This window comes from Scyliorhinus torazame, chromosome 25 (assembly GCF_047496885.1).
Source record: "Scyliorhinus torazame isolate Kashiwa2021f chromosome 25, sScyTor2.1, whole genome shotgun sequence".
Lineage (NCBI taxonomy): Eukaryota > Metazoa > Chordata > Chondrichthyes > Carcharhiniformes > Scyliorhinidae > Scyliorhinus > Scyliorhinus torazame.
The window spans coordinates 23,486,611-23,514,209 of NC_092731.1; the positions used below are offsets into that span (position 1 = coordinate 23,486,611).

The 27,599-nt window shown below is 50.9% G+C and overlaps 1 protein-coding gene across 1 annotated transcript in view; it reads left to right on the forward strand.

The window, feature by feature from the left end:
• LOC140402424 (transforming growth factor beta-1 proprotein-like) overlaps positions 1 to 25,328 on the forward strand; it is an 87,364-nt gene extending 62,036 nt beyond the window's left edge. The window contains exons 4-7 of the mRNA XM_072490195.1: positions 2,537 to 2,620; positions 7,155 to 7,293; positions 8,685 to 8,838; positions 17,490 to 25,328. Coding sequence (XP_072346296.1) covers positions 2,537 to 2,620; positions 7,155 to 7,293; positions 8,685 to 8,838; positions 17,490 to 17,648 — 536 coding nt within the window. The 3' untranslated portion in view covers positions 17,649 to 25,328. The remainder of the gene's footprint in view (positions 1 to 2,536; positions 2,621 to 7,154; positions 7,294 to 8,684; positions 8,839 to 17,489) is intronic.
• Positions 25,329 to 27,599: the final 2,271 nt, after the last annotated feature.

Below are 27,599 nucleotides of genomic sequence, written 5' to 3' on the forward strand. Positions count from 1 at the left end.
GAACAGTATAAGAGTACAATAGAGGTGATGTAGTATAACGTGAAAGCAAAATACTGCAGATGCTGGAAATCTGAAGTAAAAGTAGAAAATGCTGGAAAGGTTCAGCAGGTCTGGAAGCGTCTGTGAAGAGAGAAACATTTGTGAACCAGATGGTTTTTTACAACAATCGGTAATGGTTTTGTGGTCATCATTCGACTTTTAATTCCAGATTTTTATTGAATTCAAATTTCACCATCTGCAGGGGTGGGATTCGAACCCTTGTCCCCAGAGCATTTTTTCTGGGTCATAAATATTTGACAGGGAGCCACGTAAGGAGGTATTAAGACTGATGGCGAAAGGCCTGATCGAAGCGATTTCAGGAGCGTCCTAAAGGATGAGCGAGAGAAAGAGAGAGGTGTAGAGAGGCAGAAATTTAGGGACGGGACTGCAGAGCCATAGGGCTTTAGGCCACCAAAGGCACGGCTACCATTGGTGGGAGGATGGATGCACAAGGAGACTCAAAGGGCTGTGGGGCCGGCGGAAGAAAGAGGCGGGGGCGAGGCCAGTGGAGGGGGACTGTGGTTTGGCACTGCACGCGTGTAATGAGCTATGTGTTCCAGAGCACCGAACAATCAGAGCAGCTCTGGCAATGGGACATCTCTCAAACCGATGCACCTTCCCCAAATCCTGCGCCTCTTTTTAAAACATATTCTGTGGTCTGCGTGGATAAATAATGCGAATTAATTCTACAGTTTCGTCCCTGGGGTTTGCTTTCACTTCCCACGGAATTTTAGAATCCCTTATCCTTGAGCTAAAAGTTTCCATCTGTTGTGGGTGAAGCCTTAGACTATGTGGTTTCCGTCAGAATCCGAGATTCTGTCCGACCTTACAGCCAGCTTACTTGAACTTGAAGTATTCCCAACCCGCAAATCCGCCAATGGCGCGTTCCTGTCACACATGCAGGGGCTCGCGTGCAATCAGTTCCGAAAGGGGGGCAGGAACAGGTGGTGAGATCAGACTGAGCATCTCATTCCGGGCATGAAGTGAGGGTGCACTGCACTGTCAGGGGCACCGCCTTTCCGATGAGACGCTAACCTGCTTGACAACCCCCCTCCACCACACCTATCCCTCAAGTGGAGGTTAAGTCCCCGTGGGCATTACTTCAAAGAGTTCTCCCTGGTCAATATTTATTCCCTCCACCAACCATCACCGGAAACCATGGGCGGGATTCTCCGACCCCCCCGCCGGGTCGGAGAATCGCCGGGGGCTGGCGTGAATCCCGCCCCCGCCGGTTGCCGAATTCTCCGGCACCGGATATTCGGCGGGGCTGGGAATCGCGCCGCGCCGGTTGGCGGGCCCCCCCCCCCCGGCGATTCTCCGGCCCGTGATGGGCCGAAGTCCCGCTGCTGGAATTCCAGTCCCGCCGGCGAGAATCAAACCGCCTCTCTTACCGGCGGGACAAGGCGGCGCGGGCGGGCTCCGGGGTCCTGGGGGGGGGGGGGGCGCGGGGCAAACTGGCCCCGGGGGGGTGCCCCCACGGTGGCCTGGCCCGCGATCGGGGCCCACCGATCCGCGGGCGGGCCTGTGCCGTGGGGGCACTCTTTTCCTTCCGCCTTCGCCATGGTCTCCATTATGGCGGAGGCAGAAGAGACCCCCTCCACTGCGCATGCGCGGGGATGCCGTGAGCGGTCGCTGATGCTCCCGCACATGCGCCGCACGGCAAAGTCAGTTCCGCGCCAGCTGGCAGGGCACCAAAGGCCTTTCCCGCCAGCTGGCGGGGCGGAAATCAGTCCGGCGCGTGCCTAGCCCCTCAAGGTGAGGGCTCAGCCCCTCAAGAGGCGGAGAATTCCACACCTTTGGGGCGGTGCGATGCCGGACTGATTCGCGCCGTTTTTGGCACCAGTCGGCGGACATCGCGCCGATTGCGGAGAATCCCACCCCAGCTTCGTAGCATCTTGCTGTGCGCACATTGGTTGCCGTTTTCCTAGATTACGAGGGCAACCGCAGTTCAGCCTCCTTCGTTGGCTGCCAAGTGATCTTGAGGTCATGAACCGGCTCGGTGGCACAGCGATTACCGCTGTGGCTTCACCGCTCCAGGGTCCCAGGTTCGATTCCCGGCTTGCGTCACTGTCTGTGCGGAGTCTGCACGTTCTCCCCATGTCTGCGTGGGTTTCCTCCGGGCGCTCGGGTTTCCTCCCACAAGTCCCGAAAGACGTGCTTGTTAGGTGAATTGGACATTCTGAATTCTCCCTCTGTGTACCCGAACAGGCGCCGGAATGTGGCGACTAGGGGATTCTCACAGTAACTTCATTTGAAGCCTAATTGTGACAATAAGCAATTTTCATTTCATTTTCATTTCATTGCAGTGTTAATGTAAGCCTACATGTGACAATAATAAAGATTATTATAACCGCAATGTGGAAAGGCAACTCGATGATTTTCAAGAAGTGTACCTTGTGCTTCAAAATAAAACTGACTGGATCAATCAATTTGAGTCAAGCTGCATGCAGCGAACGGCGCTCTGTGCTCCCCGCTCTCACACTCTGTTTCCTTGCAGTGACGGAGCAGCAGCTGAAGATCAGTGTCCACTGCCCGTGTGGAATGGCCGACTCGAAACAAAGTTTTCAACTTAAATTCTTCGGTAATAAGACCATCCCGTCTGTAACCCAATTTCGCCACATTTTATTTTTCGGGTCATTTTAATTTTTGTACAAACTTCTGCTCAATCCCTCAAACAGTGGATACTCACCCACTATTGAGCTTCATTCATTAAAAAGGGGCGGAGGACAATTTTATTGCTTCGCTGTAGAGGGTTCCCGTTATTGGCTCTAAAATCCCATTCCGTCAAACTCTGAATTAGATTCCGGTCTGTAACTCACTCCTGGGTATCTGTTATTCTATATATAAACCACCCCGAACCCCACGATTAGATTCCAGTCTGTAACTCACTCCCAGTTATCTGTTATTCTATATAGAGACCGCCCCGAACCCCTCGATTAGATTCCAGTGTGTAACTCACTCCCGGGTATCTGTTATTCTATATATAAACCACCCCGAACCCCTTGATTAGATTCCAGTCTGTAACTCACTCCCGGTTATCTGTTATTCTATATATAAACCAGTCAAAACACCTCGATTCGATTCCAATCTGTAACTCAATCCCGGCTATCTGTTCTATATATAAACCACCCTGAACTCCTCGATTAGATTCCAGTCTGTAACTCACTCCCGGGTATCTGTTATTCTATATATAAACCACCACGAACCCCTCAATTCGATTCCAGTCTGTAACTCACTCCCGGCTATCTGTTATTGTATACATAAACCACCCCGGACCCCTCGATTAGATTCCAGTCTGTAACTCACTTCCGGGTACCTGTTATTCTATATATAAACCCTTGAACCCCTCGATTTGATTCCAGTCTGTAACTCACTCCCGGGTATCTGCTATTCTATATATAAACCACCCCGGACCCCTCGATTAGATTCCATTCTGTAACTTACTCCTGGGTATCTGTTATTCTATATATAAACCACCCCAAACCCCTCGATTAGATTCCAGTCTGTAACTCACTCTCGGGTATCTGTTATTCTATATAAAAACCACCCCGAACCCCTCGATTAGATTACAGTCTGTAACTCTTTCCCGGGTATCTGTTATTCTATATATAAACCACCCTGGACTCTCGATTACATTCCAGTCTGTAACTCAATCCCGTGTATCTGTTATTCTATATATAAACCACCCTGAACCCCTCGATTAGGTTCCAGTCTGTAACCCCCTCCTGGGTATCTGTTATTCTATATATAAACCACCCTGAACCCCTCGATTAGGTTCCAGTCTGTAACCCCCTCCTGAGTATCTGTTATTCTATAATAAACCACCCGAACCCCTCGATTAGATTCCAGTCTGTAACTCACTCCCGGGTATCTGTTATTCTATATATAAACCACCCTGAACTCTTCGATTACATTTCAGTCTGTAACTCACTCCTGGGCATCTGTTATTCTATATATAAACCACCCCGAACCCCTCGATTAGATTCCAAACTGTAACTCACATCCGGGTCTGTTATTCTATATATAAACCATCCCGAACCTCTCGATTAGATTCCAGTCTGTAACTCACTCATGGGTATCTGTTATTCTATATATAAACCATCCCGATCCCCTCGATTAGATTCCAGTCTGTAACTCACTTCCGGGTACCTGTTATTCTATATATAAACCACCCCAAACCCCTCGATTAGATTCCAGTCTGTTACTCACTCATGGGTATCTGTTATTCTATATATAAACCACCCCGAACCCCTCGATTAGATTCCAATCTGTAACTCACTTCCGGGTCTGTTATTCTATATATAAACCATCCCGAACCCCTCGATTAGATTCCAGTCTGTAACTCACTCATGGGTATATGTTATTCTATATATAAACCACCCGAACCCCTCGATTAGATTCCAGTCTGTAACTCACTCTCGGGTATCTGTTATTCTATATAAAAACCACCCCGAACCCCTCGATTAGATTACAGTCTGTAACTCTTTCCCGGGTATCTGTTATTCTATATATAAACCACCCTGGACTCTCGATTACATTCCAGTCTGTAACTCAATCCCGTGTATCTGTTATTCTATATATAAACCACCCTGAACCCCTCGATTAGGTTCCAGTCTGTAACCCCCTCCTGGGTATCTGTTATTCTATATATAAACCACCCTGAACCCCTCGATTAGGTTCCAGTCTGTAACCCCCTCCTGAGTTTCTGTTATTCTATAATAAACCACCCGAACCCCTCGATTAGATTCCAGTCTGTAACTCACTCCCGGGTATCTGTTATTCTATATATAAACCACCCTGAACTCTTCGATTACATTTCAGTCTGTAACTCACTCCTGGGCATCTGTTATTCTATATATAAACCACCCCGAACCCCTCGATTAGATTCCAAACTGTAACTCACATCCGGGTCTGTTATTCTATATATAAACCATCCCGAACCTCTCGATTAGATTCCAGTCTGTAACTCACTCATGGGTATCTGTTATTCTATATATAAACCATCCCGATCCCCTCGATTAGATTCCAGTCTGTAACTCACCTCCGGGTATCTGTTATTCTATGTATAAACCACCCTGAACTCTTCGATTACATTTCAGTCTGTAACTCACTCCTGGGTATCTGTTATTCTATATATAAACCACCCCGAACCCCTCGATTAGATTCCAAACTGTAACTCACATCCGGGTCTGTTATTCTATTTATAAACCATCCCGAACCTCTCGATTAGATTCCAGTCTGTAACTCACTCATGGGTATCTGTTATTCTATATATAAACCATCCCGATCCCCTCGATTAGATTCCAGTCTGTAACTCACTTCCGGGTACCTGTTATTCTATATATAAACCACCCCGAACCCCTCGATTAGATTCCAGTCTGTAACTCACTCATGGGTATATGTTATTCTATATATAAACCATCCGAACCCCTCGATTAGATTCCAGTCTGTAACTCACTCATGGGTATCTGTTATTCTATATATAAACCACCCCGAACCCGTCGATTAGATTCCAATCTGTAACTCACTTCCGGGTCTGTTATTCTATATATAAACCATCCCGAACCACTCGATTAGATTCCAGTCTGTAACTCACTCATGGGTATCTGTTATTCTATATATAAACCTCGATTAGATTCCAATCTGTAACTCACTCCCGGGTATCTGTTATTCTATATATAAACCACCCTGAACCCCTCGATTACATTCCAGTCTGTAACTCACTTCCGAGTACCTGTTATTCTATATATACACACCCCGGACCCCTCGATTAGATTCCAGTCTGTAACTCACTTCCGGGTACCTGTTTTTCTATATATCACCCTGAACTCCTCGATTAGATTCCAGTGTGTAACTCACTCCCGGGTATCTGTTATTCTATATATAAACCACCCCGAACCCCTTGATTATTCTGTATCGGTTGTCAGTATTTTCGATGGTGCAGGACATGAATGAGAATGGTGCAGGGTGGGAATGAGAATGGTGCAGGGTGGGAATGAGAATGGTGCAGGGTGGGAATGAGAATGGTGCAGGGTGGGAATGAGAATGGTGGAGGGTGGGAATGAGAATGGTGGAGGGTGGGAATGAGAATGGTGCAGGGTGGGAATGAGAATGGTGCAGGACATGAATGAGAATGGTGCAGGGTGGGAATGAGAATGGTGCAGGGTGGGAATGAGAATGGTGCAGGGTGGGAATGAGAATGGTGCAGGACATGAATGAGAATGGTGCAGGGCATGAATGAGAATGGTGCAGGGCGGGAATGAGAATGGTGCAGGGTGGGAATGAGAATGGTGCAGGACATGAATGAGAATGGTGCAGGACATGAATGAGAATGGTGCAGGGTGGGAATGAGAATGGTGCAGGGTGGGAATGAGAATGGTGCAGGACATGAATGAGAATGGTGCAGGGTGGGAATGAGAGTGGTGCAGGGTGGGATTGAGAGTGGTGCAGGACATGAATGAGAATGGTGCAGGGTGGGAATGAGAGTGGTGCAGGACGGGAATGAGAGTCGTGCAGGGCATGAATGAGAATGGTGCAGGGCGGGAATGAGAATGGTGGAGGGTGTGAATGAGAATGGTGCAGGGTGGGAATGAGAATGGTGCAGGACATGAATGAGAATGGTACAGGGTGGGAATGAGAGTGGTGCAGGACGGGAATGAGAATCGTGCAGGGCATTAATGAGAATGGTGCAGGGCGGGAATGAGAATGGTGCAGGGCGGGAATGAGAATGGTGGAGGGTGGGAATGAGAATGGTGCAGAGTGGGAATGAGAATGGTGCAGAGTGGGAATGAGAATGGTGCAGGACGTGAATGAGAATGGTGCAGGGCGGGAATGAGAATGGTGCAGAGTGGGAATGAGAATGGTGCAGGACGTGAATGAGAATGGTGCAGGGCGGGAATGAGAATGGTGTAGGGTGGGAATGAGAATGATGCAGAGTGGGAATGAGAATGGTGGAGGGTGGGAATGAGAATGGTGGAGGGTGGGAATGAGAATGATGGAGGGTGGGAATGAGAATGTGCGGGATGTGGGATCTCTGGGGATTGAGAGTGGGGCGGGTTGTGGGATCTCTCGGAGAGCTCCGTTACCTCTTTCACTTTCTTCCATTTGAAACACAGAAGCCTTACGGGGGGACATGTCTGTCCTGGCAAAGCGGAACCGGAAGATTGCCCACATTCTCATCATGTCTACCCCTTCAACTCGGGCTGAGGCACATAGTCGGAGAAAACGGGACCTCGATGAAGAGTTTTGCTTCTCGTAGGTGTCACTTTAACCTTTGCGTGGCAGTCTCTCAGTTAATCCGCCGTGTGGTAGCGCATGCAAACCCAGCGTAAGGAGCAGGGTATGACCATTCAGCCCCTCAGTCCTGTACTGCAAGTGAATTTGTTGATGGTCGATCTGTTTCTCTATGCTTGGCTCCATAATCCCATCACATCTTCACCCCCCCGCTCGGATTCATATCAAAGAGAGCATTGGCGCCCTTGTTCTCCCATTGGATTGTTCCATGTTAACACTCGGGAAAGTACTCCAGTGCAGTATCATAGAATCCCTACAGGGCAGGAGGAGGCCATTCAGCCCATCGACTCTGCTCCAACTCTCTGAAAGAGAACCCTACCTAGGCCAACTCCCCCACCCTAACCCTGTAACCCCGCCTAACGTTTGGACACTAAGTGGCAATTTAGCACGGCCGATCCACCTAACCGGCACATCTTTGGACTTGTGGGAGGAAACCGGAGCACCCGGAGGAAACCCGCGCAGACACGGGGGAGAACGTGCAGACTCCGCACAAACAGTGACCCGAGGTCGGAATTGAACACCGGTCCCTGACACTGAGAGACAGCAGGGCTAACCACTGTGCCACCCCAGCCAGGACGCTCTCTCACCCTTACCCCCCCGTGCCATTGGAAGAATTTACAGGCTGTTAATCAAGCTGTTTGACCACACGATGAACACACCTTCCATGCCCATCACATCTTGGGGTGACCCTTGAACCCGGAGCCTCTGGCCTTTAGATGGGGAATGCTGCCCACTGCGCCAAAATGGCACCGTTACCCAACAGAGAAAGATAAATCAATCTCGCTTTTGGAATTCAATTGAATACTGCCCCCTTCCCCATGCGGTCCCCACAGCCATTTCGGAGAGACTCCGGCATCAGCTGTTCTCAGCCACTGTCAGGACGGGAGTTGGCACCTGTGCTGGAGAGGGGCAAATCAGCGGGCAAGTCAACGGGCAAGTACAACAACAACTTATGCCGGCACCGCACCTTTGATGTCGTGACGCACAGCACGCCACCTCGCAGCAGTCGTATCGGACTGTACCCGCTCCCGACCAGCGTACAGAGAAATTAGTGTGGGAGGGCCCACGTCTTTAAAGGAAGGAGAGAGTGCGGTCGAGGGAGGAGAAGAGATTTAGGGAGCGAGTTCCAGAGCTCAGGGAGCAGGCAGCCGCAGGCGATGGTGGGGCAACGAAAATTGGGGACGGGCAAGAGGCCAAAATTGAGGGGACCACGGTGGGAGCAGCTTGCAGAGAGAGGGAGGGGTGAGGGTTTTGACTGAGGTCTAGCACTTTGGAGGACCACTCTGGGCATATGGGTGAACTACTGAGAAGAGTGTTTTATTAAAGTCCTGCATTGTACTGACCCCTAACAGAACGACTGAGAAGAACTGCTGTGTGCACCCCATGTACATTGATTTCCGAAAGGATCTCAACTGGAAGTGGATCCACGAACCCAAAGGCTACTTCGCAAACTTCTGCATGGGACCCTGTCCATATATATGGAGCTCGGACACCCAGTACAGCACTGTAAGTATCAGGAAAATCATCAATCGTTTGGGACCCTGTCGAAGGTTAATAGATAGAATAACAGAGCAAAGCTCCCTCTACACTGTCCCCATCAAACACTCCCAGGACAGATACAGCACGGGGTTAGATACAGAGTAAAGATCCCTCTACAGTGTCCCCATCATACACTCCCAGGACAGGTACAGCACGGAGTTAGATACAGAGTAAAGCTCCCTCTGCATTGTCCCTATCAAACACTCCCAGGACAGGTACAGCACGGGGTTAGATACAGAGTAAAGCTCCCTCTGCACTGTCCCCATCAAACATCCCAGGACAGGTACAGCACAGGGTTAGATACAGAGTAAAGCTTCCTCTACACTGTCCCCATCAAACACTCCCAGGACAGATACAGCACAGGGTTAGATACAGAGTAAAGCTCCCTTTACACTGTGCCCATCAAACACTCCCAAAACAGGTACAGCACAGGGTTAGATACAGAGTAAAGCTTCCTCTACACTGTCCCCATCAAACACTCCCAGGACAGGTACAGCACAGGGTTAGATACAGAGTAAAGCTCCCTCTACACTGTCCCCATCAAACACTCCCAGGACAGGTACAGCACGGGGTTAGATACAGAGTGAAGCTCCCTCTACACTGTCCCCATCAAACACTCCCAGGACAGGTACAGCACGGGGTTAGATACAGAGTAAAGCTTCAGAAAAATGAGGAACTCAGTTCAACCATTTCACAAACGCATGACAATGTGACTGATCCTCTCTAATCTATCAAGTTGAAATAATTAATCAGATCAACACGATCTAGTCTCACTTTTATATTATAAGCCTATGAAGTTGCCCGAGTCTATGCTTTTTACATTTAAATACAGTCTCTGCTTTGAGCCTAAGCTGTTTGAAATTTTGTAAATGGATTTTGAGGCCTCCCCGCCCTTTTTCCAAAGCCTCAGTGTCTGCCAGCAGATGACAAGCGAGTGAAATGGGACACAATATTTAACTGAGGCCTGACATGTGTTTCTGTGCCAGGGTGTACATGCCTCTCTGCGTCAGTGTGTACATGCCAGGGCGTACACAACTGTACGCATGTACACACAGTTTTTTTGTGATCTGTGGGTGACATCATCACCCTGCGACAGGAGGCTGTGATGCGGCCTCTGTAAACAGGCCTGTGCTGTCCTCAGGAAGGATGGTACACTCATCCTGAAACACCTTTCAGCGTGTAGGTGAAATAATAACGACGGATTTGAGCTGGCAAGGAGGCATGGGGTGAACAGCTGGACATGAAAGAGAAGTTGTGCGGCGAATGGGATTTCCCCATTCATTAATCTCTGCTTCATTGGTGCTCCGCGTGTTCGAGCTTATCGGCAGCTCAGCGAGTTTGAGCTGCTGAATTATTCGACGTGAAAGATTTGGGTTGGATTTGATCAATGGGGATAAGAGTGACCTGGATTTTCCACCTGTGGGGGCTTCCAGCCCCGCCGAAGGTGACACCCCACACCCTTCACGGTGGGCTCCCCGGTGGCGAGGCCAGCAAGCAATGCAAATTGCCATTGACTTCGCCGAGACTGGAAGATCCCGCTAGGGGCCGTCCCGGGAAAACGCACCGCAGGATGGGTACGGAAAATCCGACCCACTGTTTTGTTCAGCGCCGGCAATGAATGAGGGATCACTGAGGGTGGGATTTTCTTGCCCTTCCCACTGACGAGATCTCGTCAAAGTCCACCTCTCGCAGTGGGTTCCTGGGTGACGGGGCGGGCGAGCCACGTGGTACACCATGGGTATCGGCGGGACTGGAGGTTCCTGCTGGCGGGCAATGGCGAGCCGCCTTTGCCTTTGGAAAACGCGCCGCATGGAGGCCGGACATTTCCCGCCTGAGGGCAATACTAATCTTCGAGATAGCAGTGGCACAGAGACACATGGATCCACATGTACACACTGGCACAGAGAGTCATGTACACACTGGCACAGAGAGGCATGTACACACTGGCACAGAGAGGCATGTACACACTGGCACAGAGATGCATGTACACACTGGCACAGAGACGCATGTACACCCTGGCGCAGAGAGGCATGTACACACTGACGCAGAGAGGCATGTACACACTGGCACAGAGACACATGTACACACTGGCACAGAGACGCATGTACACACTGGCAGAGAGGCATGTACACACTGGCACAGAGAGGCATTTACACACTGGCACAGAGAGGCATGTACACACTGGCACAGAGAGGCATGTACACACTGGCACAGAGAGGCATGTACACACTGGCACAGAGAGGCATGTACACACTGGCACAGAGAGGCATGTACACACTGGCACAGAGAGGCATGTACACACTGGCACAGAGAGGCATGTACACTGGCACAGAGAGGCATGTACACACTGGCACAGAGACGCATGTACACACAGGCAAAGAGACGCATGTACACACTGGCGCAGAGAGGCATGTACACACTGGCACAGAGAGGCATGTACACACTGGCACAGAGAGGCATGTACACACTGGCACAGAGACGCATGTACACACTGGCACAAAGAAGCATGTACACTCTGGCACAGAGAGGCATGTACACACTGGCACAGAGACGCATGTACACACTGACACAGAGACGCATGTACACACTGACACAGAGAGGCATGTACACACTGGCACAGAGAGGCATGTACACACTGGCACAGAGATGCATGTACATACTGACACAGAGACGCATGTACACACTGACACAGAGAGGCATGTACACACTGGCACAGAGAGGCATGTACTTTGGCACAGAGATGCATGTACATACTGGCACAGAGAGGCATGTACACACTGGCACAGAGATGCATGTACATACTGACACAGAGACGCATGTACACACTGACACAGAGAGGCATGTACACACTGGCACAGAGACGCATGTACACACTGGCACAGAGATGCATGTACACACTGAAATAGTGACGCATGTACACACTGGCACAGAGAGGCATATACACACTGGCACAGAGACATGTACACACTGGCACAGAGAGACATGTACACACTGGCACAGCGAGGCATGTACACACTGGCACAGAGGTGCACGTCCACACTTTTTGTGTTATACTGAAGAAAACATTTAACCAAGCTTGTAATCAAATCTAAAATGCCTGTACCTTTTCTATAGCAGAAAACAGAATGTTGGGAATTGAAACTTGAGAGCAATGTCGTGTCTATGGTCCAAGCCATATTTGAAAGGGATGACAGCTCAGTTTTATTTTCATCTCTGAAGCCCCTGTCAGTGATTACCCTTGACATGTCTAAATTTAACAAGCGTCCGGACTCACTAATGCATCGTCCCCACAGTGGAATCTCGGGGGATTTCCTCTGCCTTCACTATTGTGTTTGACTTTCCCTCTGTCAAACCAGGGACATCTCTCCTGGCTCACTGGCGGTTCCCGAGAAGCTCCAGCCTTTTTGCTACTTTGCCAGGGAGCTGACCTGATGAAATTTTACACAGAAACAGGAGGAGGCCATTCAGCCACTCGAGGCTGTTACTACACCCTAAACGACATGTGAGCAAGGAGTGGGCCATTCGGCCCCTCGAGCATGCTCTGCCATTTTATAAGATCGTGGCCGATCTGATACCACGAATCTGCATCGTGCCTAACCCCCAATAACCTACCGCACCCCTTGTTTACTCCCTCTATCCACCTCTGCCTTGGAAATATTCAATGACAGCTTCCACCGTCTTTTCAGGATGAGAATTCCAAAGAATCACGGCCCTCTGAGAGGAAAAGTGTCTCCTTATCTCCGTTTTAAATCAGCCACCCGTTATTTTTAAATAGTGACTCCTAGTTCTAGATTCTCCCACAAGAGGAAACATCCTCGCCACATCCACCCTGTTAATCACGCCTCAGGATCTTGTATCTTTCGATCAAGTACCCGCCCGCACCAGCCTCCCCGAGCAGGCGCCGGAATGTGGCGACTAGGGGCTTTTCACAGTAACTTCATTTGAAGCCTACTTGTGACAATAATTTTCATTTTCATTTCAAGTCACCTCTCATTGTTCTGAACTCCACCGTATACTGGCTGAGCCTATCCAACCTTTCCCCACAGACAACCCACCTATTCCAGGTATTAGTCTGGGAAACCTTCTCTGAACTGGGCCGGGATTCTCCCCTACCCGGTGGGGCGGGGGGTTCCGGCGGGATGGAGGGGCGGGAACCACTCCGGCGTCGGGCCGCCCCAAAGGTGCGGAATTCTCACCTTGAGGGGCTAGGCCCGCGCCGGAGTGATTTCCGCTGCGCCGGCTGGCGGGAAAGGCCTTTAGCGCCACGCCAGCCGGCGCCGACAGGACTTAGCCGGGCGACGCATGCGCGGGAGCGTCAGCGGACGCTCACGGCATCCCCGCGCATGCACAGTTGAGGGGGTCTCTTTCGCCTCCGCCATAGTGGAGACCATGGCGACGGCGGAAGAAAAAGAGTGCCCCCACGGCACAGGCCCGCCCGCCGATTGGTGGGCCCCGATCGTGGGCCAGGCCACCGTGGGGGCACCCTCCCCGGGGCCAGATCACCCCGCGCCGTCTGCCCCCGCCGGTAAGGTAGGTGGTTCAATCCACGCCGGCGGGCGAGGGTTGACAGCGGCGGGACTTCGGCCCATCGTGGGCCGGAGAATCGCCGGGGGGAGCCCGCCATACGGCGCGGCGCGATTCCCGCCCCCGCCGATTCTCTGGTGGCGGAGAATTCGGGACACGGCGGGGGCGAGATTCACGCCAGCCCCCGGCGATTCTCCGACCTGGCGGGGGGTCGGAGAATCGCACCCCTGCTTCCAAAACATTTACATCTGTTCACTTCAATAATTACTCATTTGTACCTTCATTCCATTCACCTGCCTGTGCGTCATGTCCCGAGATGTCTCTCCCTCACAATAAAACACTTCTGACAGTTTCAATCATTTTCCACCGTTTACGACTGAGAGGGTTCCGGATTCCCACTTTCCTTTGTGCAAAGAAGTACTTCCTAGTTTCACTACTGAATCACCTCCCATCTTCCAGGACAGGTACAGCACAGGGTTAGATACAGAGTAAAGCTCCCTCTACACTGTCCCCATCAAACACTCCCAGGACAGGTACAGCACGGGGTTAGATACAGAGTAAAGCTCCCTCTACAGGGAGTCAGTGCAGGAATCCCCTGTGGTTGTCCCTCTCTCGAACAGGTATACCCCTTTGGACACTGTCGGGGGGGATAGCCTATCAGGGAAAAACAGCAGCAGCCAGAGCAGTGGCACCACAGCTGGCTCTGATGTTCAGAAGGGAGGGTCAAAGCGCAGAAGAGCAACAGTAATAGGGGACTCTATAGTCAGGGGCACAGATAGGCGCTTCTGTGGACGTGAAAGAGACTCCAGGACGGTATGTTGCCTCCCTGGTGCCAGGGTCCAGGATGTCTCCAAACGGGTAGAGGGCATCCTGAAGGGGGAGGGCAAACAGGCAGAGGTCATTGTACATATTGGTACTAATGACATAGGCAGGAAGGGGCATGAGGTCCTGCAGCAGGAGTTCAGGGAGCTAGGCAAAAAGTTAAAAGACAGGACCTCTAGGGTTGTAATCTCGGGATTACTCCCTGTGCCACGTGCCAGTGAGGCTAGAAATAGGAAGATAGAGCAGCTAAACATGTGGCTAAACAGCTGGTGTAGGAGGGAGGGTTTCCGTTATCTGGACCACTGGGAGCTCTTCTGGGGCAGGTGTGACCTATATAAGAAGGACGAGTTGCATCTAAACTGGAGAGGCATAAATATCCTGGCCGCGAGGTTTGCTAGTGTCACACGGGAGGGTTTAAACTAGGATGGCAGGGGGGGTGGGCATGGGAGCAATAGGTCAGAAGGTGAGAGCATTGAGGGAGAACTAGGGAATAGGGACAGTGTGGCTCTGAGGCAGAGCAGACAGGGAGAAGTTGCTGAACACAGCGGGTCTGGTGGCCTGAAGTGCATATGTTTTAATGCAAGAAGTATTACGGGTAAGGCAGATGAACTTAGAGCTTGGATTAGTACTTGGAACTATGATGCTGTTGCCATTACAGAGACCTGGTTGAGGGAAGGGCAGGATTGGCAACTAAACGTTCCAGGATTTAGATGTTTCAGGCGGGATAGAGGGGGATGTAAAAGGGGTGGCAGAGTTGCGCTACTGGTTAGGGAGGATATCACAGCTATACTACGGGAGGACACCTCAGAGGGCAGTGAGGCTATATGGGTAGAGATCAGGAATAAGAAGGGTGCAGTCACAATGTTGGGGGTTTACTACAGGCCTCCCAACAGCCAGCGGGAGATAGAGGAGCAGATAGGTCGACAGATTTTGGAAAAGAGTAAAAACAACAGGGTTGTGGTGATGGGAGACTTCAACTTCCCCAATATTGACTGGGACTCACTTAGTGCCAGGGGCTTAGGCGGGGCAGAGTTTGTAAGGAGCATCCAGGAGGGCTTCTTAAAACAATATGTAGACAGTCCAACTAGGGAAGGGGCGGTACTGGACCTGGTATTGGGGAATGAGCCCGGCCAGGTGGTAGAAGTTTCAGTAGGGGAGCATTTTGGGAACAGTGACCACAATTCAGTAAGTTTTAAAGTGCTGGTGGACAAGGATAAGAGTGGTCCTAGGGTGAATGTGCTAAATTGGGGGAAGGCTAATTATATCAATATTAGGCGGGAACTGAAGAACATAGATTGGGGGCGGATGTTTGAAGGCAAATCAACATCTGACATGTGGGAGGCTTTCGAGTGTCAGTTGAAAGGAATTCAGGACCGGCATGTTCCTGTGAGGAAGAAGGATAAATACGGCAATTTTCGGGAACCTTGGATAACGAGAGATATTGTAGGCCTCGTCAAAAAGAAAAAGGAGGCATTTGTCAGGGCTAACAGGCTGGGAACAGACGAAGCCTGTGTGGAATATAAGGAAAGTAGGAAGGAACTTAAGCAAGGAGTCAGGAGGGCTAGAAGGGGTCACGAAAAGTCATTGGCAAATAGGGTTAAGGAAAATCCCAAGGCTTTTTACACGTACATAAAAAGCAAGAGGGTAGCCAGGCAAAGGGTTGGCCCACTGAAGGATAGGCAAGGGAATCTATGCCAGAGGAAATGGGCGAGGTACTAAATGAATACTTTGCAACAGTATTCACCAAAGAGAAGGAATTGGTAGATGTTGAGTCTGGAGAAGGGTGTGTAGATAGTCTGGGTCACATTGAGATCCAAAATTATGAGGTGTTGGGCGTCTTAAAAAATATTAAGGTAGATAAGTACCCAGGGCCTGATGGGATCTACCCCAGAATACTGAAGGAGGCTGGAGAGGAAATTGATGAGGCCTTGACAGAAATCTTTGGATCCTCACTGTCTTCAGGTGATGTCCCGGAGGACTGGAGAATAGCCAATGTTGTTCCTCTGTTTAAGAAGGGTAGCAAGGATAATCCAGGGAACTACAGGCCGGTGAGCCTTACTTCAGTGGTAGGGAAATTACTGGAGAGAATTCTTCGAGACAGGATTTACTCCCATTTGGAAGCAAATGGACGTATTAGTGAGAGGCAGCATGGTTTTGTGAAGGGGAGGGCGTGTCTCACTAACTTGATAGAGTTTTTCGAGGCTGTCACAAAGATGATTGATGCAGGTAGGGCAGTGGATGTTGTCTATATGGACTTCAGTAAGGCCTTTGACAAGGTCCCTCATGGTAGACTAGTACAAAAGGTGAAGTCACATGGGATCAGGGGTGAGCTGGCAAGGTGGATACAGAACTGGCTAGGTCATAGAAGGCAGAGAGTAGCAATGGAAGGATGCTTTTCTAATTGGAGGGCTGTGACTAGTGGTGTTCCGCAGGGATCAGTGCTGTTTGTAGTATATATAAATGATTTGGAGGACAATGTAACTGGTCTGATTAGTAAGTTTGCAGACGACACAAAGGTTAGTGGAATTGTGGATAGCGATGAGGACTGTCAGAGAATACAGCAGGATTTAGATTGTTTGGAGACTTGGGCGGAGAGATGGCAGATGGAGTTTAATCCGGACAAATGTGAGGTAATGCATTTTGGAAGGTCTAATGCAGGTAGGGAATATACAGTGAATGGTAGAACCCTCAAGAGTATTGAAAGTCAGAGAGACCTAGGTGTACAGGTCCACAGGTCACTGAAAGGGGCAACACAGGTGGAGAATTAAAGGTCTAACGATGACTGTGTCATCGATTGTCGTAAAAGAACACTTGGTTCACTAATGTCCTTTCGGGAAGGAAATCTGCCGTCCTTACCCGTTCCGGCCTACACGTGACTCCAGACCCACAGCAATGTGGTTGACTCTTTAAATGCCCTCAGGGATGGGCAATAAATGCTGGGCCCAGACAGCGGCTCCCATGTCCCCTGGACGAATGAAAAAATAAACCCTTGCAGACACGGGGAGAACGTGCAAGTCCCACACAGACTGTCACCCAAAGCTGGGATTGAACCCGGGTCCCTGGCGCTGTGAGGCAGCCGTGCTAACCACTGTGCCAACGGGCCGCCCCTTTTCTTAATATGGAAACCACAGCTGTACACCGCTTTGTGGTCTTGACAAGGTTCTGTATTTTAAGCCTGGATGTGGTGGCGTGATTGAGGCCGGCTCCACTTTGGGCAACTTCTTGCTGATGTTTATGCCTCCTCTTTCTCTCTCTCTCCCCTCTCCTCGCAGGTCTTGGCTTTGTACAACTTGCACAACCCCGGAGGGTCTGCATCTCCTTGCTGTGTCCCCCAGGTCCTGGAACCCCTCCCCATCCTCTACTACGTAGGCCGGCAACCCAAAGTGGAGCAACTGTCCAACATGGTGGTGAAGTCCTGCAAGTGCAGCTGAGGATTGAGCCTGAGCAAGTGGGCCCCGTGCCATCAACAAATCCAGAGCCAAAGTCGAACCAACATTAAGCCTCTAGGTGGATTACATCTGCACGGACAAACTCAGCACATGACCAACGTGCCAAAATAGAGGCTCTCTGTTTCTTCCCCGTTCAGTGACCGAGAACCATTAATTCCTGCCAGAGTGGGCAGTCTGACTCATGTCTCTATCGTTTTAGGCTCCAGAATTCCAGTTCAGGCACAATTCTAGGTTGAAGACTGTCTTTTAGTGTTTTTATATTTTTAAATGACAGACGTTCCCATAATTTATAAACCTAGGGCTCTTTTTGACCAGGGTTGTTCTTGAGCCACCTTCTTCTCATAGTCCCGTTAATTGGCTACGCCCCCCCCCCCCCACAAGAGGCCCTGTACCATTGGAAGCACCAATTGAATCATGGGCTGACGTTCTCCTGAAGCCTCTCCAGCGTGTTCAACACTCGGAGAGCCCCGTGTCCCCGTCACGCTCCAAAGAAAAATGCCTCCACAACCAATCCGAAACCCGTGGGCCGCTGGTTAATGGGGAAGCAAGTGGCATGGCTCAACTTCCTGATGCGGTTTGAGGAACGCGTTATCGCAGGACTGGGCCCTAGGCCTCAGGCCTCAGCCGGGCAGGGGTCCAGGTTCAGAAAAAAGCAAAAGTAGCGAAAAGAAAAATGGTTACACGCTGATAGACTGAATATTTCCAAAAATCAGCTTGACTAGGATAATGGAGCCACTTCAAAGCAAGCCAGAGGTGGGTGACATCTAGACGGGAAGCACTTGAAAACAGGGGCCTAATTATCAGGGATGGGTTTTGGGAAGCTTAGGGTTGAAAGTCAAACTCCTTGTCAGCACCATCCAGTCCATCCTGAGTATTTCATTGAGTTCCTGGGCCTTGAGGCTGTAAACAGGATCACGGCCATAGTCCGGCATGTTGATTTGCGAAGTATGCCGCCATCTTTTCCCAACAAACCAGCAAGCGCCTTTTCTCGATCATCGATTCTCAATGGGCCGCATCTGTTGTTTTTTAAAAAAATATTTCCTGGGGAGGAGGACAGGGTTAAACGGCTCGTGATGAACTACCCCACCTTGTTCTGTTCCTGGATAATCCGTTAATCTTGAACGGCGAGAAGGTTAAGCTGGCACGTGGACAACCCTCACAAAAATGTTGCCCTCCGCCCGCACCACCGTTCTGCGCGGTCGCTTGCGATGTTTCGGACCACCTGAACTGGACTGTTCCAATGTTTGAACCTCCAAGGGTTTAGCTGTCCGCAGGGGGGGGGGTGATTGGCGGCGGTCCGCCTCCCCCCCCCCCCCCTCCTCGATGGCCCTGGGGCGGGGCGAAGTTGGGGGTTGGCGTTCATGAACAGTCATCCACCAGAGCCTCGCATCTGTCGCACATTGGGCTCGGAATGGCTTCGAATCTGGAATGCTCCCAGCTCAACGTCTTGCCTCACAGAGCGGCCGAGGGGGCTTCGCGTTGCTCCGATTCAGCTCCATCCGCGGTTCCTCCATTTTGTTCCACGCTTTTCGGACTCTCTTCCAGAACCACCTGCTGCTGGATGGCTCCACTGCCCACTTCCATCCCGCTGGGCAGGAGAGACACAAGAAAGGAACCCATATCCCCATTATTGCTTCTGCCAGGCAGTCCCAAGTCAGGAACTCAACATTTCAAAGGATAACCACACGGGAAGCACACGGGACGTCAGACAGACAAGAAAATAAAAAAATATTAATATGTTTATTGCAAATGTAGACATTGGCTAATGGCTTCACATTTGGTCTGTTGGCTCTATATTCATTGCGTTGAGGGCAATGAGAAGTATCGGGTTTAATGCTTGAATGATCCAAGCTCTAGATTCTCCCTTTCCACTAGTAACCTCTGTACTGTGCTCCATTTTACCCCCATTAATTAAGGATTTAATTTCTTTGACTTTCTTCTGCCCCCTCGCCCCCTGCACCACTCGCGCTAATCGAGTGGAGGTGTTCTAAAAGAAGGTGCGAATGTTGTGCCTCGTAACCAGTGGGCAGCCCGACAATCTATTGCGCTCTCCGTGAAACGGGTTTGGGTGCTTTGATTTGCCAACATCCCTTTGAGGGGAAGGTTTTGTTTTCCACCAAAGTATGTAGTCAGGATTATCCTGCCCCCGTCCGCTCCCCCGCACTTCCCTATTTTCATTCCTCTATCCCACACTCGAACAGAAGCAGCAGAAGATACTTGGAGATAGCTTTAACACGTTTATTAAACTATTAACAATTCTCCTACTTGGATTCGACGCTACTGTTAATCCTGCTATAGCTACTCAGACTGACTAACCAGTCTGCTACAATCCACGTGGTGGGTGTGATGTTCAATCAACCCTGTGTCTGTACTCACTGAGTGTCTCCACTGGAAAGAGCCTGAGCATGTGTGATGTGTCCTTTTATATGGGTTGGTGTAATGCCCTCCTGTGGTAGTGTCACCTCTGTGTGTATCGTGAATGCCCATTGGTCGTGTCTTATCTTATTGACCTATTGGTTGACTGTCTGTGTGTCATGTCTCTGGTGTTCCCTCTAGTGTCTAGCTAGGTGTCGTGCATGTACATTAACCCTTTGTGTACTTACAGTGATGTATTTCACCACAGTGACATCAAAAGGGTGGCTATTTGAACTCTGAAGGAACCTTAAGAGTCAGGGGCCATCCTCTTTGGTGGCACTGGTGTGACTGGGGAAGAGAAGCTGGCCCACTGAGTCTGTGTCCCTCCCCATCTCTGTAACCCCCTCCAGTCCTACAACCTTCCGAGACCTCAGCACTCCTCCAATCCTCTTGAGCATGTTCTCGAGTTCCTTCCTTCCAGCATTGCTGGCTGTGCCTTTACCTGCCTTTATCCTAAACTCCGGAATGCTCTCTCCGCCTCGCTACCCCTCTTTCTTTCTTGAAAACACTGACCAAGCTTTGGTTATCTGACCTAATATCTCCCCATGTGGCTTGGCGTCAAACTTGGTCTGATAATGTGCTGTGGCTTATTTACCATGTTAAGTGTGCTTGGTAAATGTAGGCGTTGACAGTGACACTAATGGGTGGCAAGTGAATACTATCAGATCAACAGATTGGAGGCTGTTGATGCAGGAATGCAGGGTTTATGTTGGGAGGGGGGAAGGGGCCTCACAGACCCGTGGCCCTTTAGCACGGCCGGTATCCAGGTGACCCTTCCAGTGCCGGGAGGAAATCGCTCCGCAGGCGCTCCTTCATTTTGCGACAAGGCGTCAAACATCTGACTGCCGCCAAATGATTTGAAGGCCCCGGTATGATGAACGGCCCAGGCAGCATCCAAAATGGGGTTCAGCCCCTTTGGGGGTTCCGCGTCTTTGATGAGATTGCAGCCCCGCATCGCCTCGCCGATGAAACTCTCTTATTCCTCGTGAGGTGGCAGCAGGAGCTTCTCGCACGTTCTCCGGTCAGTCCGGTCAGCCTCGCGTTAGCACCGGCCGTGCGGATGAAGTGTCAGCTCGTTTGGGTGTACGGAGCTTGAATATTGCTGAAAAGAGAGCCACGCTGTGGAAATGTGCCTGTGCTCGTCACGGCAAACAGAAGAATGGCAAGATCGCGGCAGTTTATACTACAGGAAGAAGCGGCACTGTTCGGTGGACAGGTTGACTCCCCTTTCAGCAATATTTAACTTCTCGTTCGTACCCGGAAGCCCACTCTCTGCAAACAAAAGGAATCTGTCCAAGCCTTGCGTCTTTTTTGAATTACCCAGGAGCCTATATTTCCCATTGCCTTCTCCATGGCAACACCCCAACCAATCAGAGTCGCAATTTGTTTTGATCGTTTTGAAATTTGGCATTCAATGGCAGGCTCCTCTCAATTCAACTGTGTTAAAGTGTCAAGTGTCGGTAGTGCTTCCTCATTGTCACAGGGTTAGACTGAAGCTGCTTTGTCCTGCCACCTTCCAAAATTATTTGCAGTCAGCAACCCAGGCATAAAGCTGAACAATTCTCCTGGTAGGGGTGGGATATGGTTGGACTGGCACTGGGACTGAACTGGACTATTAAGGGCCCACAGACTGGACTGGGCTTCGTATGGCCCAAGGACTGGCCTGGACTGGACTTTGTATGGCCCTTGGACCGGGCCAAGACTGATACATGGACTGGACCTTGGTCCCCAGACTGGACTGGACTTTGTATGGCCCTTGGACCGGGCCTGGACTGATACATGGACTGGACTTTGGTCCCTAGACTGGACTGGACTTTGTATGGCCCACAGACCGGGCCTGGACTTATCTATGGACTGGGCCTGGACTGGACTTTGGTCCCGAGACTGGACTGGACTTTGGTCCCCAGACTAGACTGGACTGGACTGTGGCCCACGGACTGGGCCTGGACTGGACTGTGGCTCACGGACTGGGCCTGGACTGGACTGTGGCCCACAGACCGGGCCTGGACTTATCTATGGACTGGGCCTGGACTGGACTTTGGTCCCGAGACTGGACTGGACTTTGGTCCCCAGACTAGACTGGAATGGACTGTGGCCCACGGACTGGGCCTGGACTGGACTGTGGCCCACAGACTGGGCCTGGACTGGACTGTGGCCCACGGACTGGGCCTGGACTGAACTATGGCCCACGGACTGGGCCTGGACTGGACTGTGGCCCACAGACTGGGCCTGGACTGGACTGTGGCTCACGGACTGGGCCTGGTCTGGACTGTGGCCCACGGACTGGGCCTGGACTGGACTGTGGCCCACGGACTGGGCCTGGACTGGACTGTGGTCCATGGACTGGGCCTGGACTGAACTGTGGCCCACGGACTGGGCCTGGACTGGACTGTAGCCCATGGACTGGGCCTGGATGGACTGTGGCCCACAGACTGGGCCTGGACTGGACTGTGGCCCACAGACTGGGCCTGGACTGGACTGTGGCCCACGGACTGGGCCTGGACTGGACTGTGGCCCATGGACTGGGCCTGGACTGGACTGTGGCCCACAGACTGGGCCTGGACTGGAGTGCGGCCCACGGACTGGGCCTGGACTGGACTGTGGCCCGCGGACTGGGCCTGGACTGGACTGTGGCCCGCGGACTGGGCCTGGACTTCTATGGGCCATGGCTGGGATTGGGTTACTGGGATTATGGATGATTTGTGGGGAATTGTGGCTGATTCACCATCTGCATTGACGTTGACCAGTTATCTATCACCAGGCTGGGACCTAGCACGGAACCTCCTCCACTGCAGGGCAGGAGCTGGTATGTGTAGCCAGGGGGCAAAGTGTCTCACTCCCAGGGAATGCCTGCCCTGTTGGAGAAGCTTGTGCTTGTGTGGGTCATTATAGGGATGTGATAAAACCCTCTTGGATACAGGAATGCCGAGCACAGAGAACTCAACCTGTGTTTTAAATATTAATCTTGTTAAAGATAGATGACAACACCTTGGTAACTATCATGGGCTTGGAGGGCAGGTGGTGTACAGGCTTGAACTGTGCACATCCACCATCCAAACATCCTGGGAATCCACCTGTTATCGCTGGAAATTAAATGTAATTGTGTAGATAGTGGAGGACATGGAAGGGTTCCATTCAGCAAAGGTCACATGAGTCTCCTGGATCAACTTACATCCTCGTTCATGTTCCGTGCACAATTAGAAAGCTTTATCTCTCCGTGCTCACTCCTGCCTCTGAGTCACAGGGCTTTGAGTTCACGTCGGGCTCCGGGACACGAGCACGCACTTCCAGGTCGACATTCCAGTGCAGTACTGAGGGAATGCTGCACTTTCAGATGTGACATTGGACCGAGGCTGCGTCCTCCTGCTGGGGTGGATATGGAAAATCCCTCGTCACTATTTCGGGGAAGAGGTGGGGAATTCTCCTTGGAGACTTGGCGGCTGCTGTTGCTCCCTCAGTCAGCATCACAAGAAACAGATTATTGGACCATTATTGCATTGCCGTTTGTGGGAGCTTGCTGTGCACTCATTAGCTCCCATATTCCCTGCAATACAACAGTGATTGGCTGTAGAGTGCTTTGAGATGTCTAGTGGTCTTAAAAGGCGCTATATAAATGCACCCCAACAGGAACCCAGAAAGGACACAGCATATCAGGCAGTCAGGCCTCCGGAGTGGTGTCCTTTATAATTTTAGGACAGATTCCATGGGCCCTGGGCTATGACACAAAGGGTGAATGGTGCTGCTTAGTTGGGCTCTACGTTGGCCTAATAAATGACCATTCCGAGTGCGTTCCACTCTCCCCTCCCTCCGCGTCACCGCTCCAAGTGGCACCTGTTGCGCACTTCGCTGCTTTGTGAGGAGTGACCAGGGTCAAGCCTCCGAATGCCCTAGGAAGGTGCTTCTTCAGAGTATCAGCACTAATCTTTGCTATAGTGGCAGTGGGACCATTTGTTCGTTCCCTTCACGATCTCCTAGGCTCTCAATGATGGACATCTAGCACTCTTCCGACAGGGCTGAGCTGGGTAGCTAATGTACTACGGGCAGTTGGGACGCTTGGCCAGCCTGAACCAAAAGGGGAGATGGTACAGAACCAGCAGCGGCACAAGCTCCCTGTCCCGTATCTCACTGCGCCGGGCGCAGCCGGGAAGGGTGTTCCTTGCTAGGTATCTCACACTTCACCTGAAGTGGACGTTTAAGTACTTTTCGAATTGCACTATAACATTTTAGGCATGTTTTAATATTTTTGAAATGAGGAAAGTCTGAAATTCTTTGTAACGCTGTAAATTTGCTCTGGGGTGTGTGTGTGTTTGTGTGTGTGTGTGTGTGTGCCTTATGTGATTTCACAGAAAGGGGTTGACCTGTATTGACTCGCATATAGATCGCACTCCAGATGTGAGCTTTCCCCTTTTATCGCCTGCATTCCCAACTTTGTGTCTGTGTGTGTCTGCATCTATGTGTGTCTACGTCTGTGTGTGTGTGTGTGTATGTGCATCTGTGTGTGTCTGCGTGTGTGTGTCTGCGTCAGTGTGTCTGCATCTGTCTGGGTCTGCGTCTATGTGTGGCTGCATTTGTGTGTGTCTGTGTGTGTGTCTGCGTCTGTCTGCATGTCTGTGTGTGTCTGCTTGTCTCTGCATGTCTGTGTGTGTCTGCGTGTCTGTGTGTCTGCGTCTGTCTGCATGTCTGTGTGTGTCTGCTAGTCTCTGCATGTCTGTGTGTGTCTGCGTGTCTGTGTGTCTGCGTCTGTCTGCATGTCTGTGTGTGTCTGCGTGTCTGTGTGTCTGCGTGTGTCTGTGTGTCTGCGTGTATGTGTGTGTCTGTGTGTTTGCATGTCTGTGCGTGTCTGCTTGTCTGCGTGTATGTGTGTCTGCATGTGTGTGTCTGCGTTTCTGGGTGTGTTCAAACAGCATAGCAGATCACTGAAGATTTAAAGAGTGCAAACCATGACGCTAACCCTTTTCATCACTTGATTTAAAATCCGGTGGGCTCATTGAAAAGACATACACCCTGACTTTTGACTTTCCCTTTCTTTAAATGACACACAAAATGGTGATTCACAATGGAATAAACTCTTCGAAACTCACTGGAACCAATCTTTGATCTCTCTTATGCATTGGTTCAGTATTATCAAATGTTCCTGCTGTCTCATGTAATGGTATCACCCCCCTCCCCCTGTGTTTTGAATGTTTTTAATGTATAGAACCACAATTGTAAATAGTTAATAAAGAATTTTACAAATGCCTCCAGAAAGCTTTGTCACTCTTTATTCTCCAATCTTCATGCTTGATCTCCTATACTTAGTGTACTGACTTTCTGTGATATAAAGGTTTTACAGATATTTCACCCTGCACGTCATCAAGGATCTATCTATATCTCCCTGCAAAACATCTGCAAATACATCATTATCAATTTTCCATCATAATTCCAACATCCGCATTTATAATGGCAACTGCGTATGTAAACATGTCACGTTGTAATTACACACTCCCACCAAGTGGGGGCATTGTAGCGGTAATTGAAGCGTGACAAGCTTATGTTGGAATAAATTCAACATTATATACGTGGGAATAGAATTTGGTATGCACATAATTAGAACAGAATATCTGACCTTAAAATGGGGCTTAAGTTAAAGGAGCATTGTAAATATTCAGACCCACAAGTCTGTTGCGTCACTCAGTAAGATCGTAGTTCACATGTATTTTTTTTTCAAGGGATGTAGGCCTCACTTGCTGGGCCAGCATTTGTTGCCCATCCCTAATTGCCCCTTGAACTGAGAGTCTCGCTCGGCCATTTCAGAGGGGCAGTTAAGATCAACCACATTGCTGTGGGTCTGGATTCACATGTAGGCCAGACCGGGTAAGGATGGCAGATTTCCTTCCCTGATGGATTTTTAACGACAGGCGACAATGGTTTCATGGTCATCATTAAACTTCTGGGGCGCGATTCTCCGACCCCCCACCAGGTCGGAGAATCGCCGGGGGCCGGACTGGGCCTGGACTGGACTGTGGCCCACGGAGATTCGGCGGGGGCGGGAATCGCGCCGCGCCGGTCGGCGGAAATTGCGCCAGCCGTGGATTGAACCACCTTTCGAACGGCGGGACAAGGCGGCGGGGTCCTGGGGGGGGGGGGGGGGGGGGGGCGCGGGGCGACCTGGCTCCGGGGGGGGGGCCCCCATGGTGGCCTGGCCCGCGATCGGGGCCCACCGATCCGCGAGCGGGCCTGTGCCGTGGGGGCACTCTTTTCCTTCCGCCTTCGCCACGGTCTTCACTATGGCGGAGGCGGAAGAGACCCCCCTCCACTGCGCATGCGCGGGGACGCCGTGAGCGGCCGCTGACGCTCCCGCGCATGCGTCGCCCGGCAAAGTCATTTCCGTGCCAGCTGGCGGGGCGCCAAAGGCCTTTCCCGCCAACCGGCGGGGCGGAAATCAGTCCGGCTCGGGCCTAGCCCCTCAAGGTGAGGGCTCGGCCCCTCAAGATGCGGAGAATTCCGCACCTTTGGGGCGGCGCGATGCCGGACTGATTCGCGCTGTTTTTGGCGCCGGTCGGCGGACATCGCGCCGATTGCAGAGAATCCCGCCCCTGATTCCCGATTTCTATTGAATTCAAAATTCACCATTTGCCGTGGTGGGATTTGAACTTCGGTCCCCAGAGCATTACCCTGGATCTCTGGATTACTAGTCCAGTGATAAATGCAACGGCCTCCCCATTTAATTGCCTTGGGTCTGTAACCCCTAATGCCCTTGCCTTACAAACATCTATCAATGCCGGTTTAAAAATATTCCACCTCAACTTCTCTTCTGAGGGAGGGCTCCAGCTCTGTGTTAAAATGTGTTTCAGCTCTAATTTTATGATTATGCTCCCCCCCCCCCTTGTTCTTCATTGTCCAAATACAGATTTGTTTTTGTGTACTCTAGCCTATCAAGTCCTTTTATCATGTCAAACACTGAGATTAGATCAACCTTTAATCGCCAGTGCTCGTGAGAACACAAGCCTGTTCCATTCAACCTGCGCTGGTGTTGTTCTGGTGAATCTGTGCTGCACCCCCTTCCGAGGTCAATATATCATTCTGCGGTGAGCAGAACTGGACGTAGTGCTTCGGGTGTGACCTCATTTGGGCTAACCAGAGGTTGTTTCCCCTTATGGGAGAGTCTGGGGCCAGAGGGCAGAATCTCAGAGGGAGGGGTCGCCCATTTCACACAGAGATGAGGAAGAATTTCTTCTCTCAAAGGGTAGCGAATCTGAGGAATTCTTTACCGGAGACAGCTGTAGAGGCTGGGTCGTTAAAGTATGTTCAAGGCTGAAACACACAGCTTTCTAATCAGTAAGGGAATATGGGGATGAGGCGGGAAAGTGGAGTTGAGGATTATCGTATCAGATCAGTCAAGGGTCGGGAATCTCCATCGCGAGTCCAGCCGCGTTGCCGCTGCTAGCGAGGACGGAGAATTTGGCCGCGCCGCTCGCTGGCGGTGGGATTCTCAACTCCTGCCGCTTGTCAATAGGAAGTCCTTCAGCCCCTACGTCT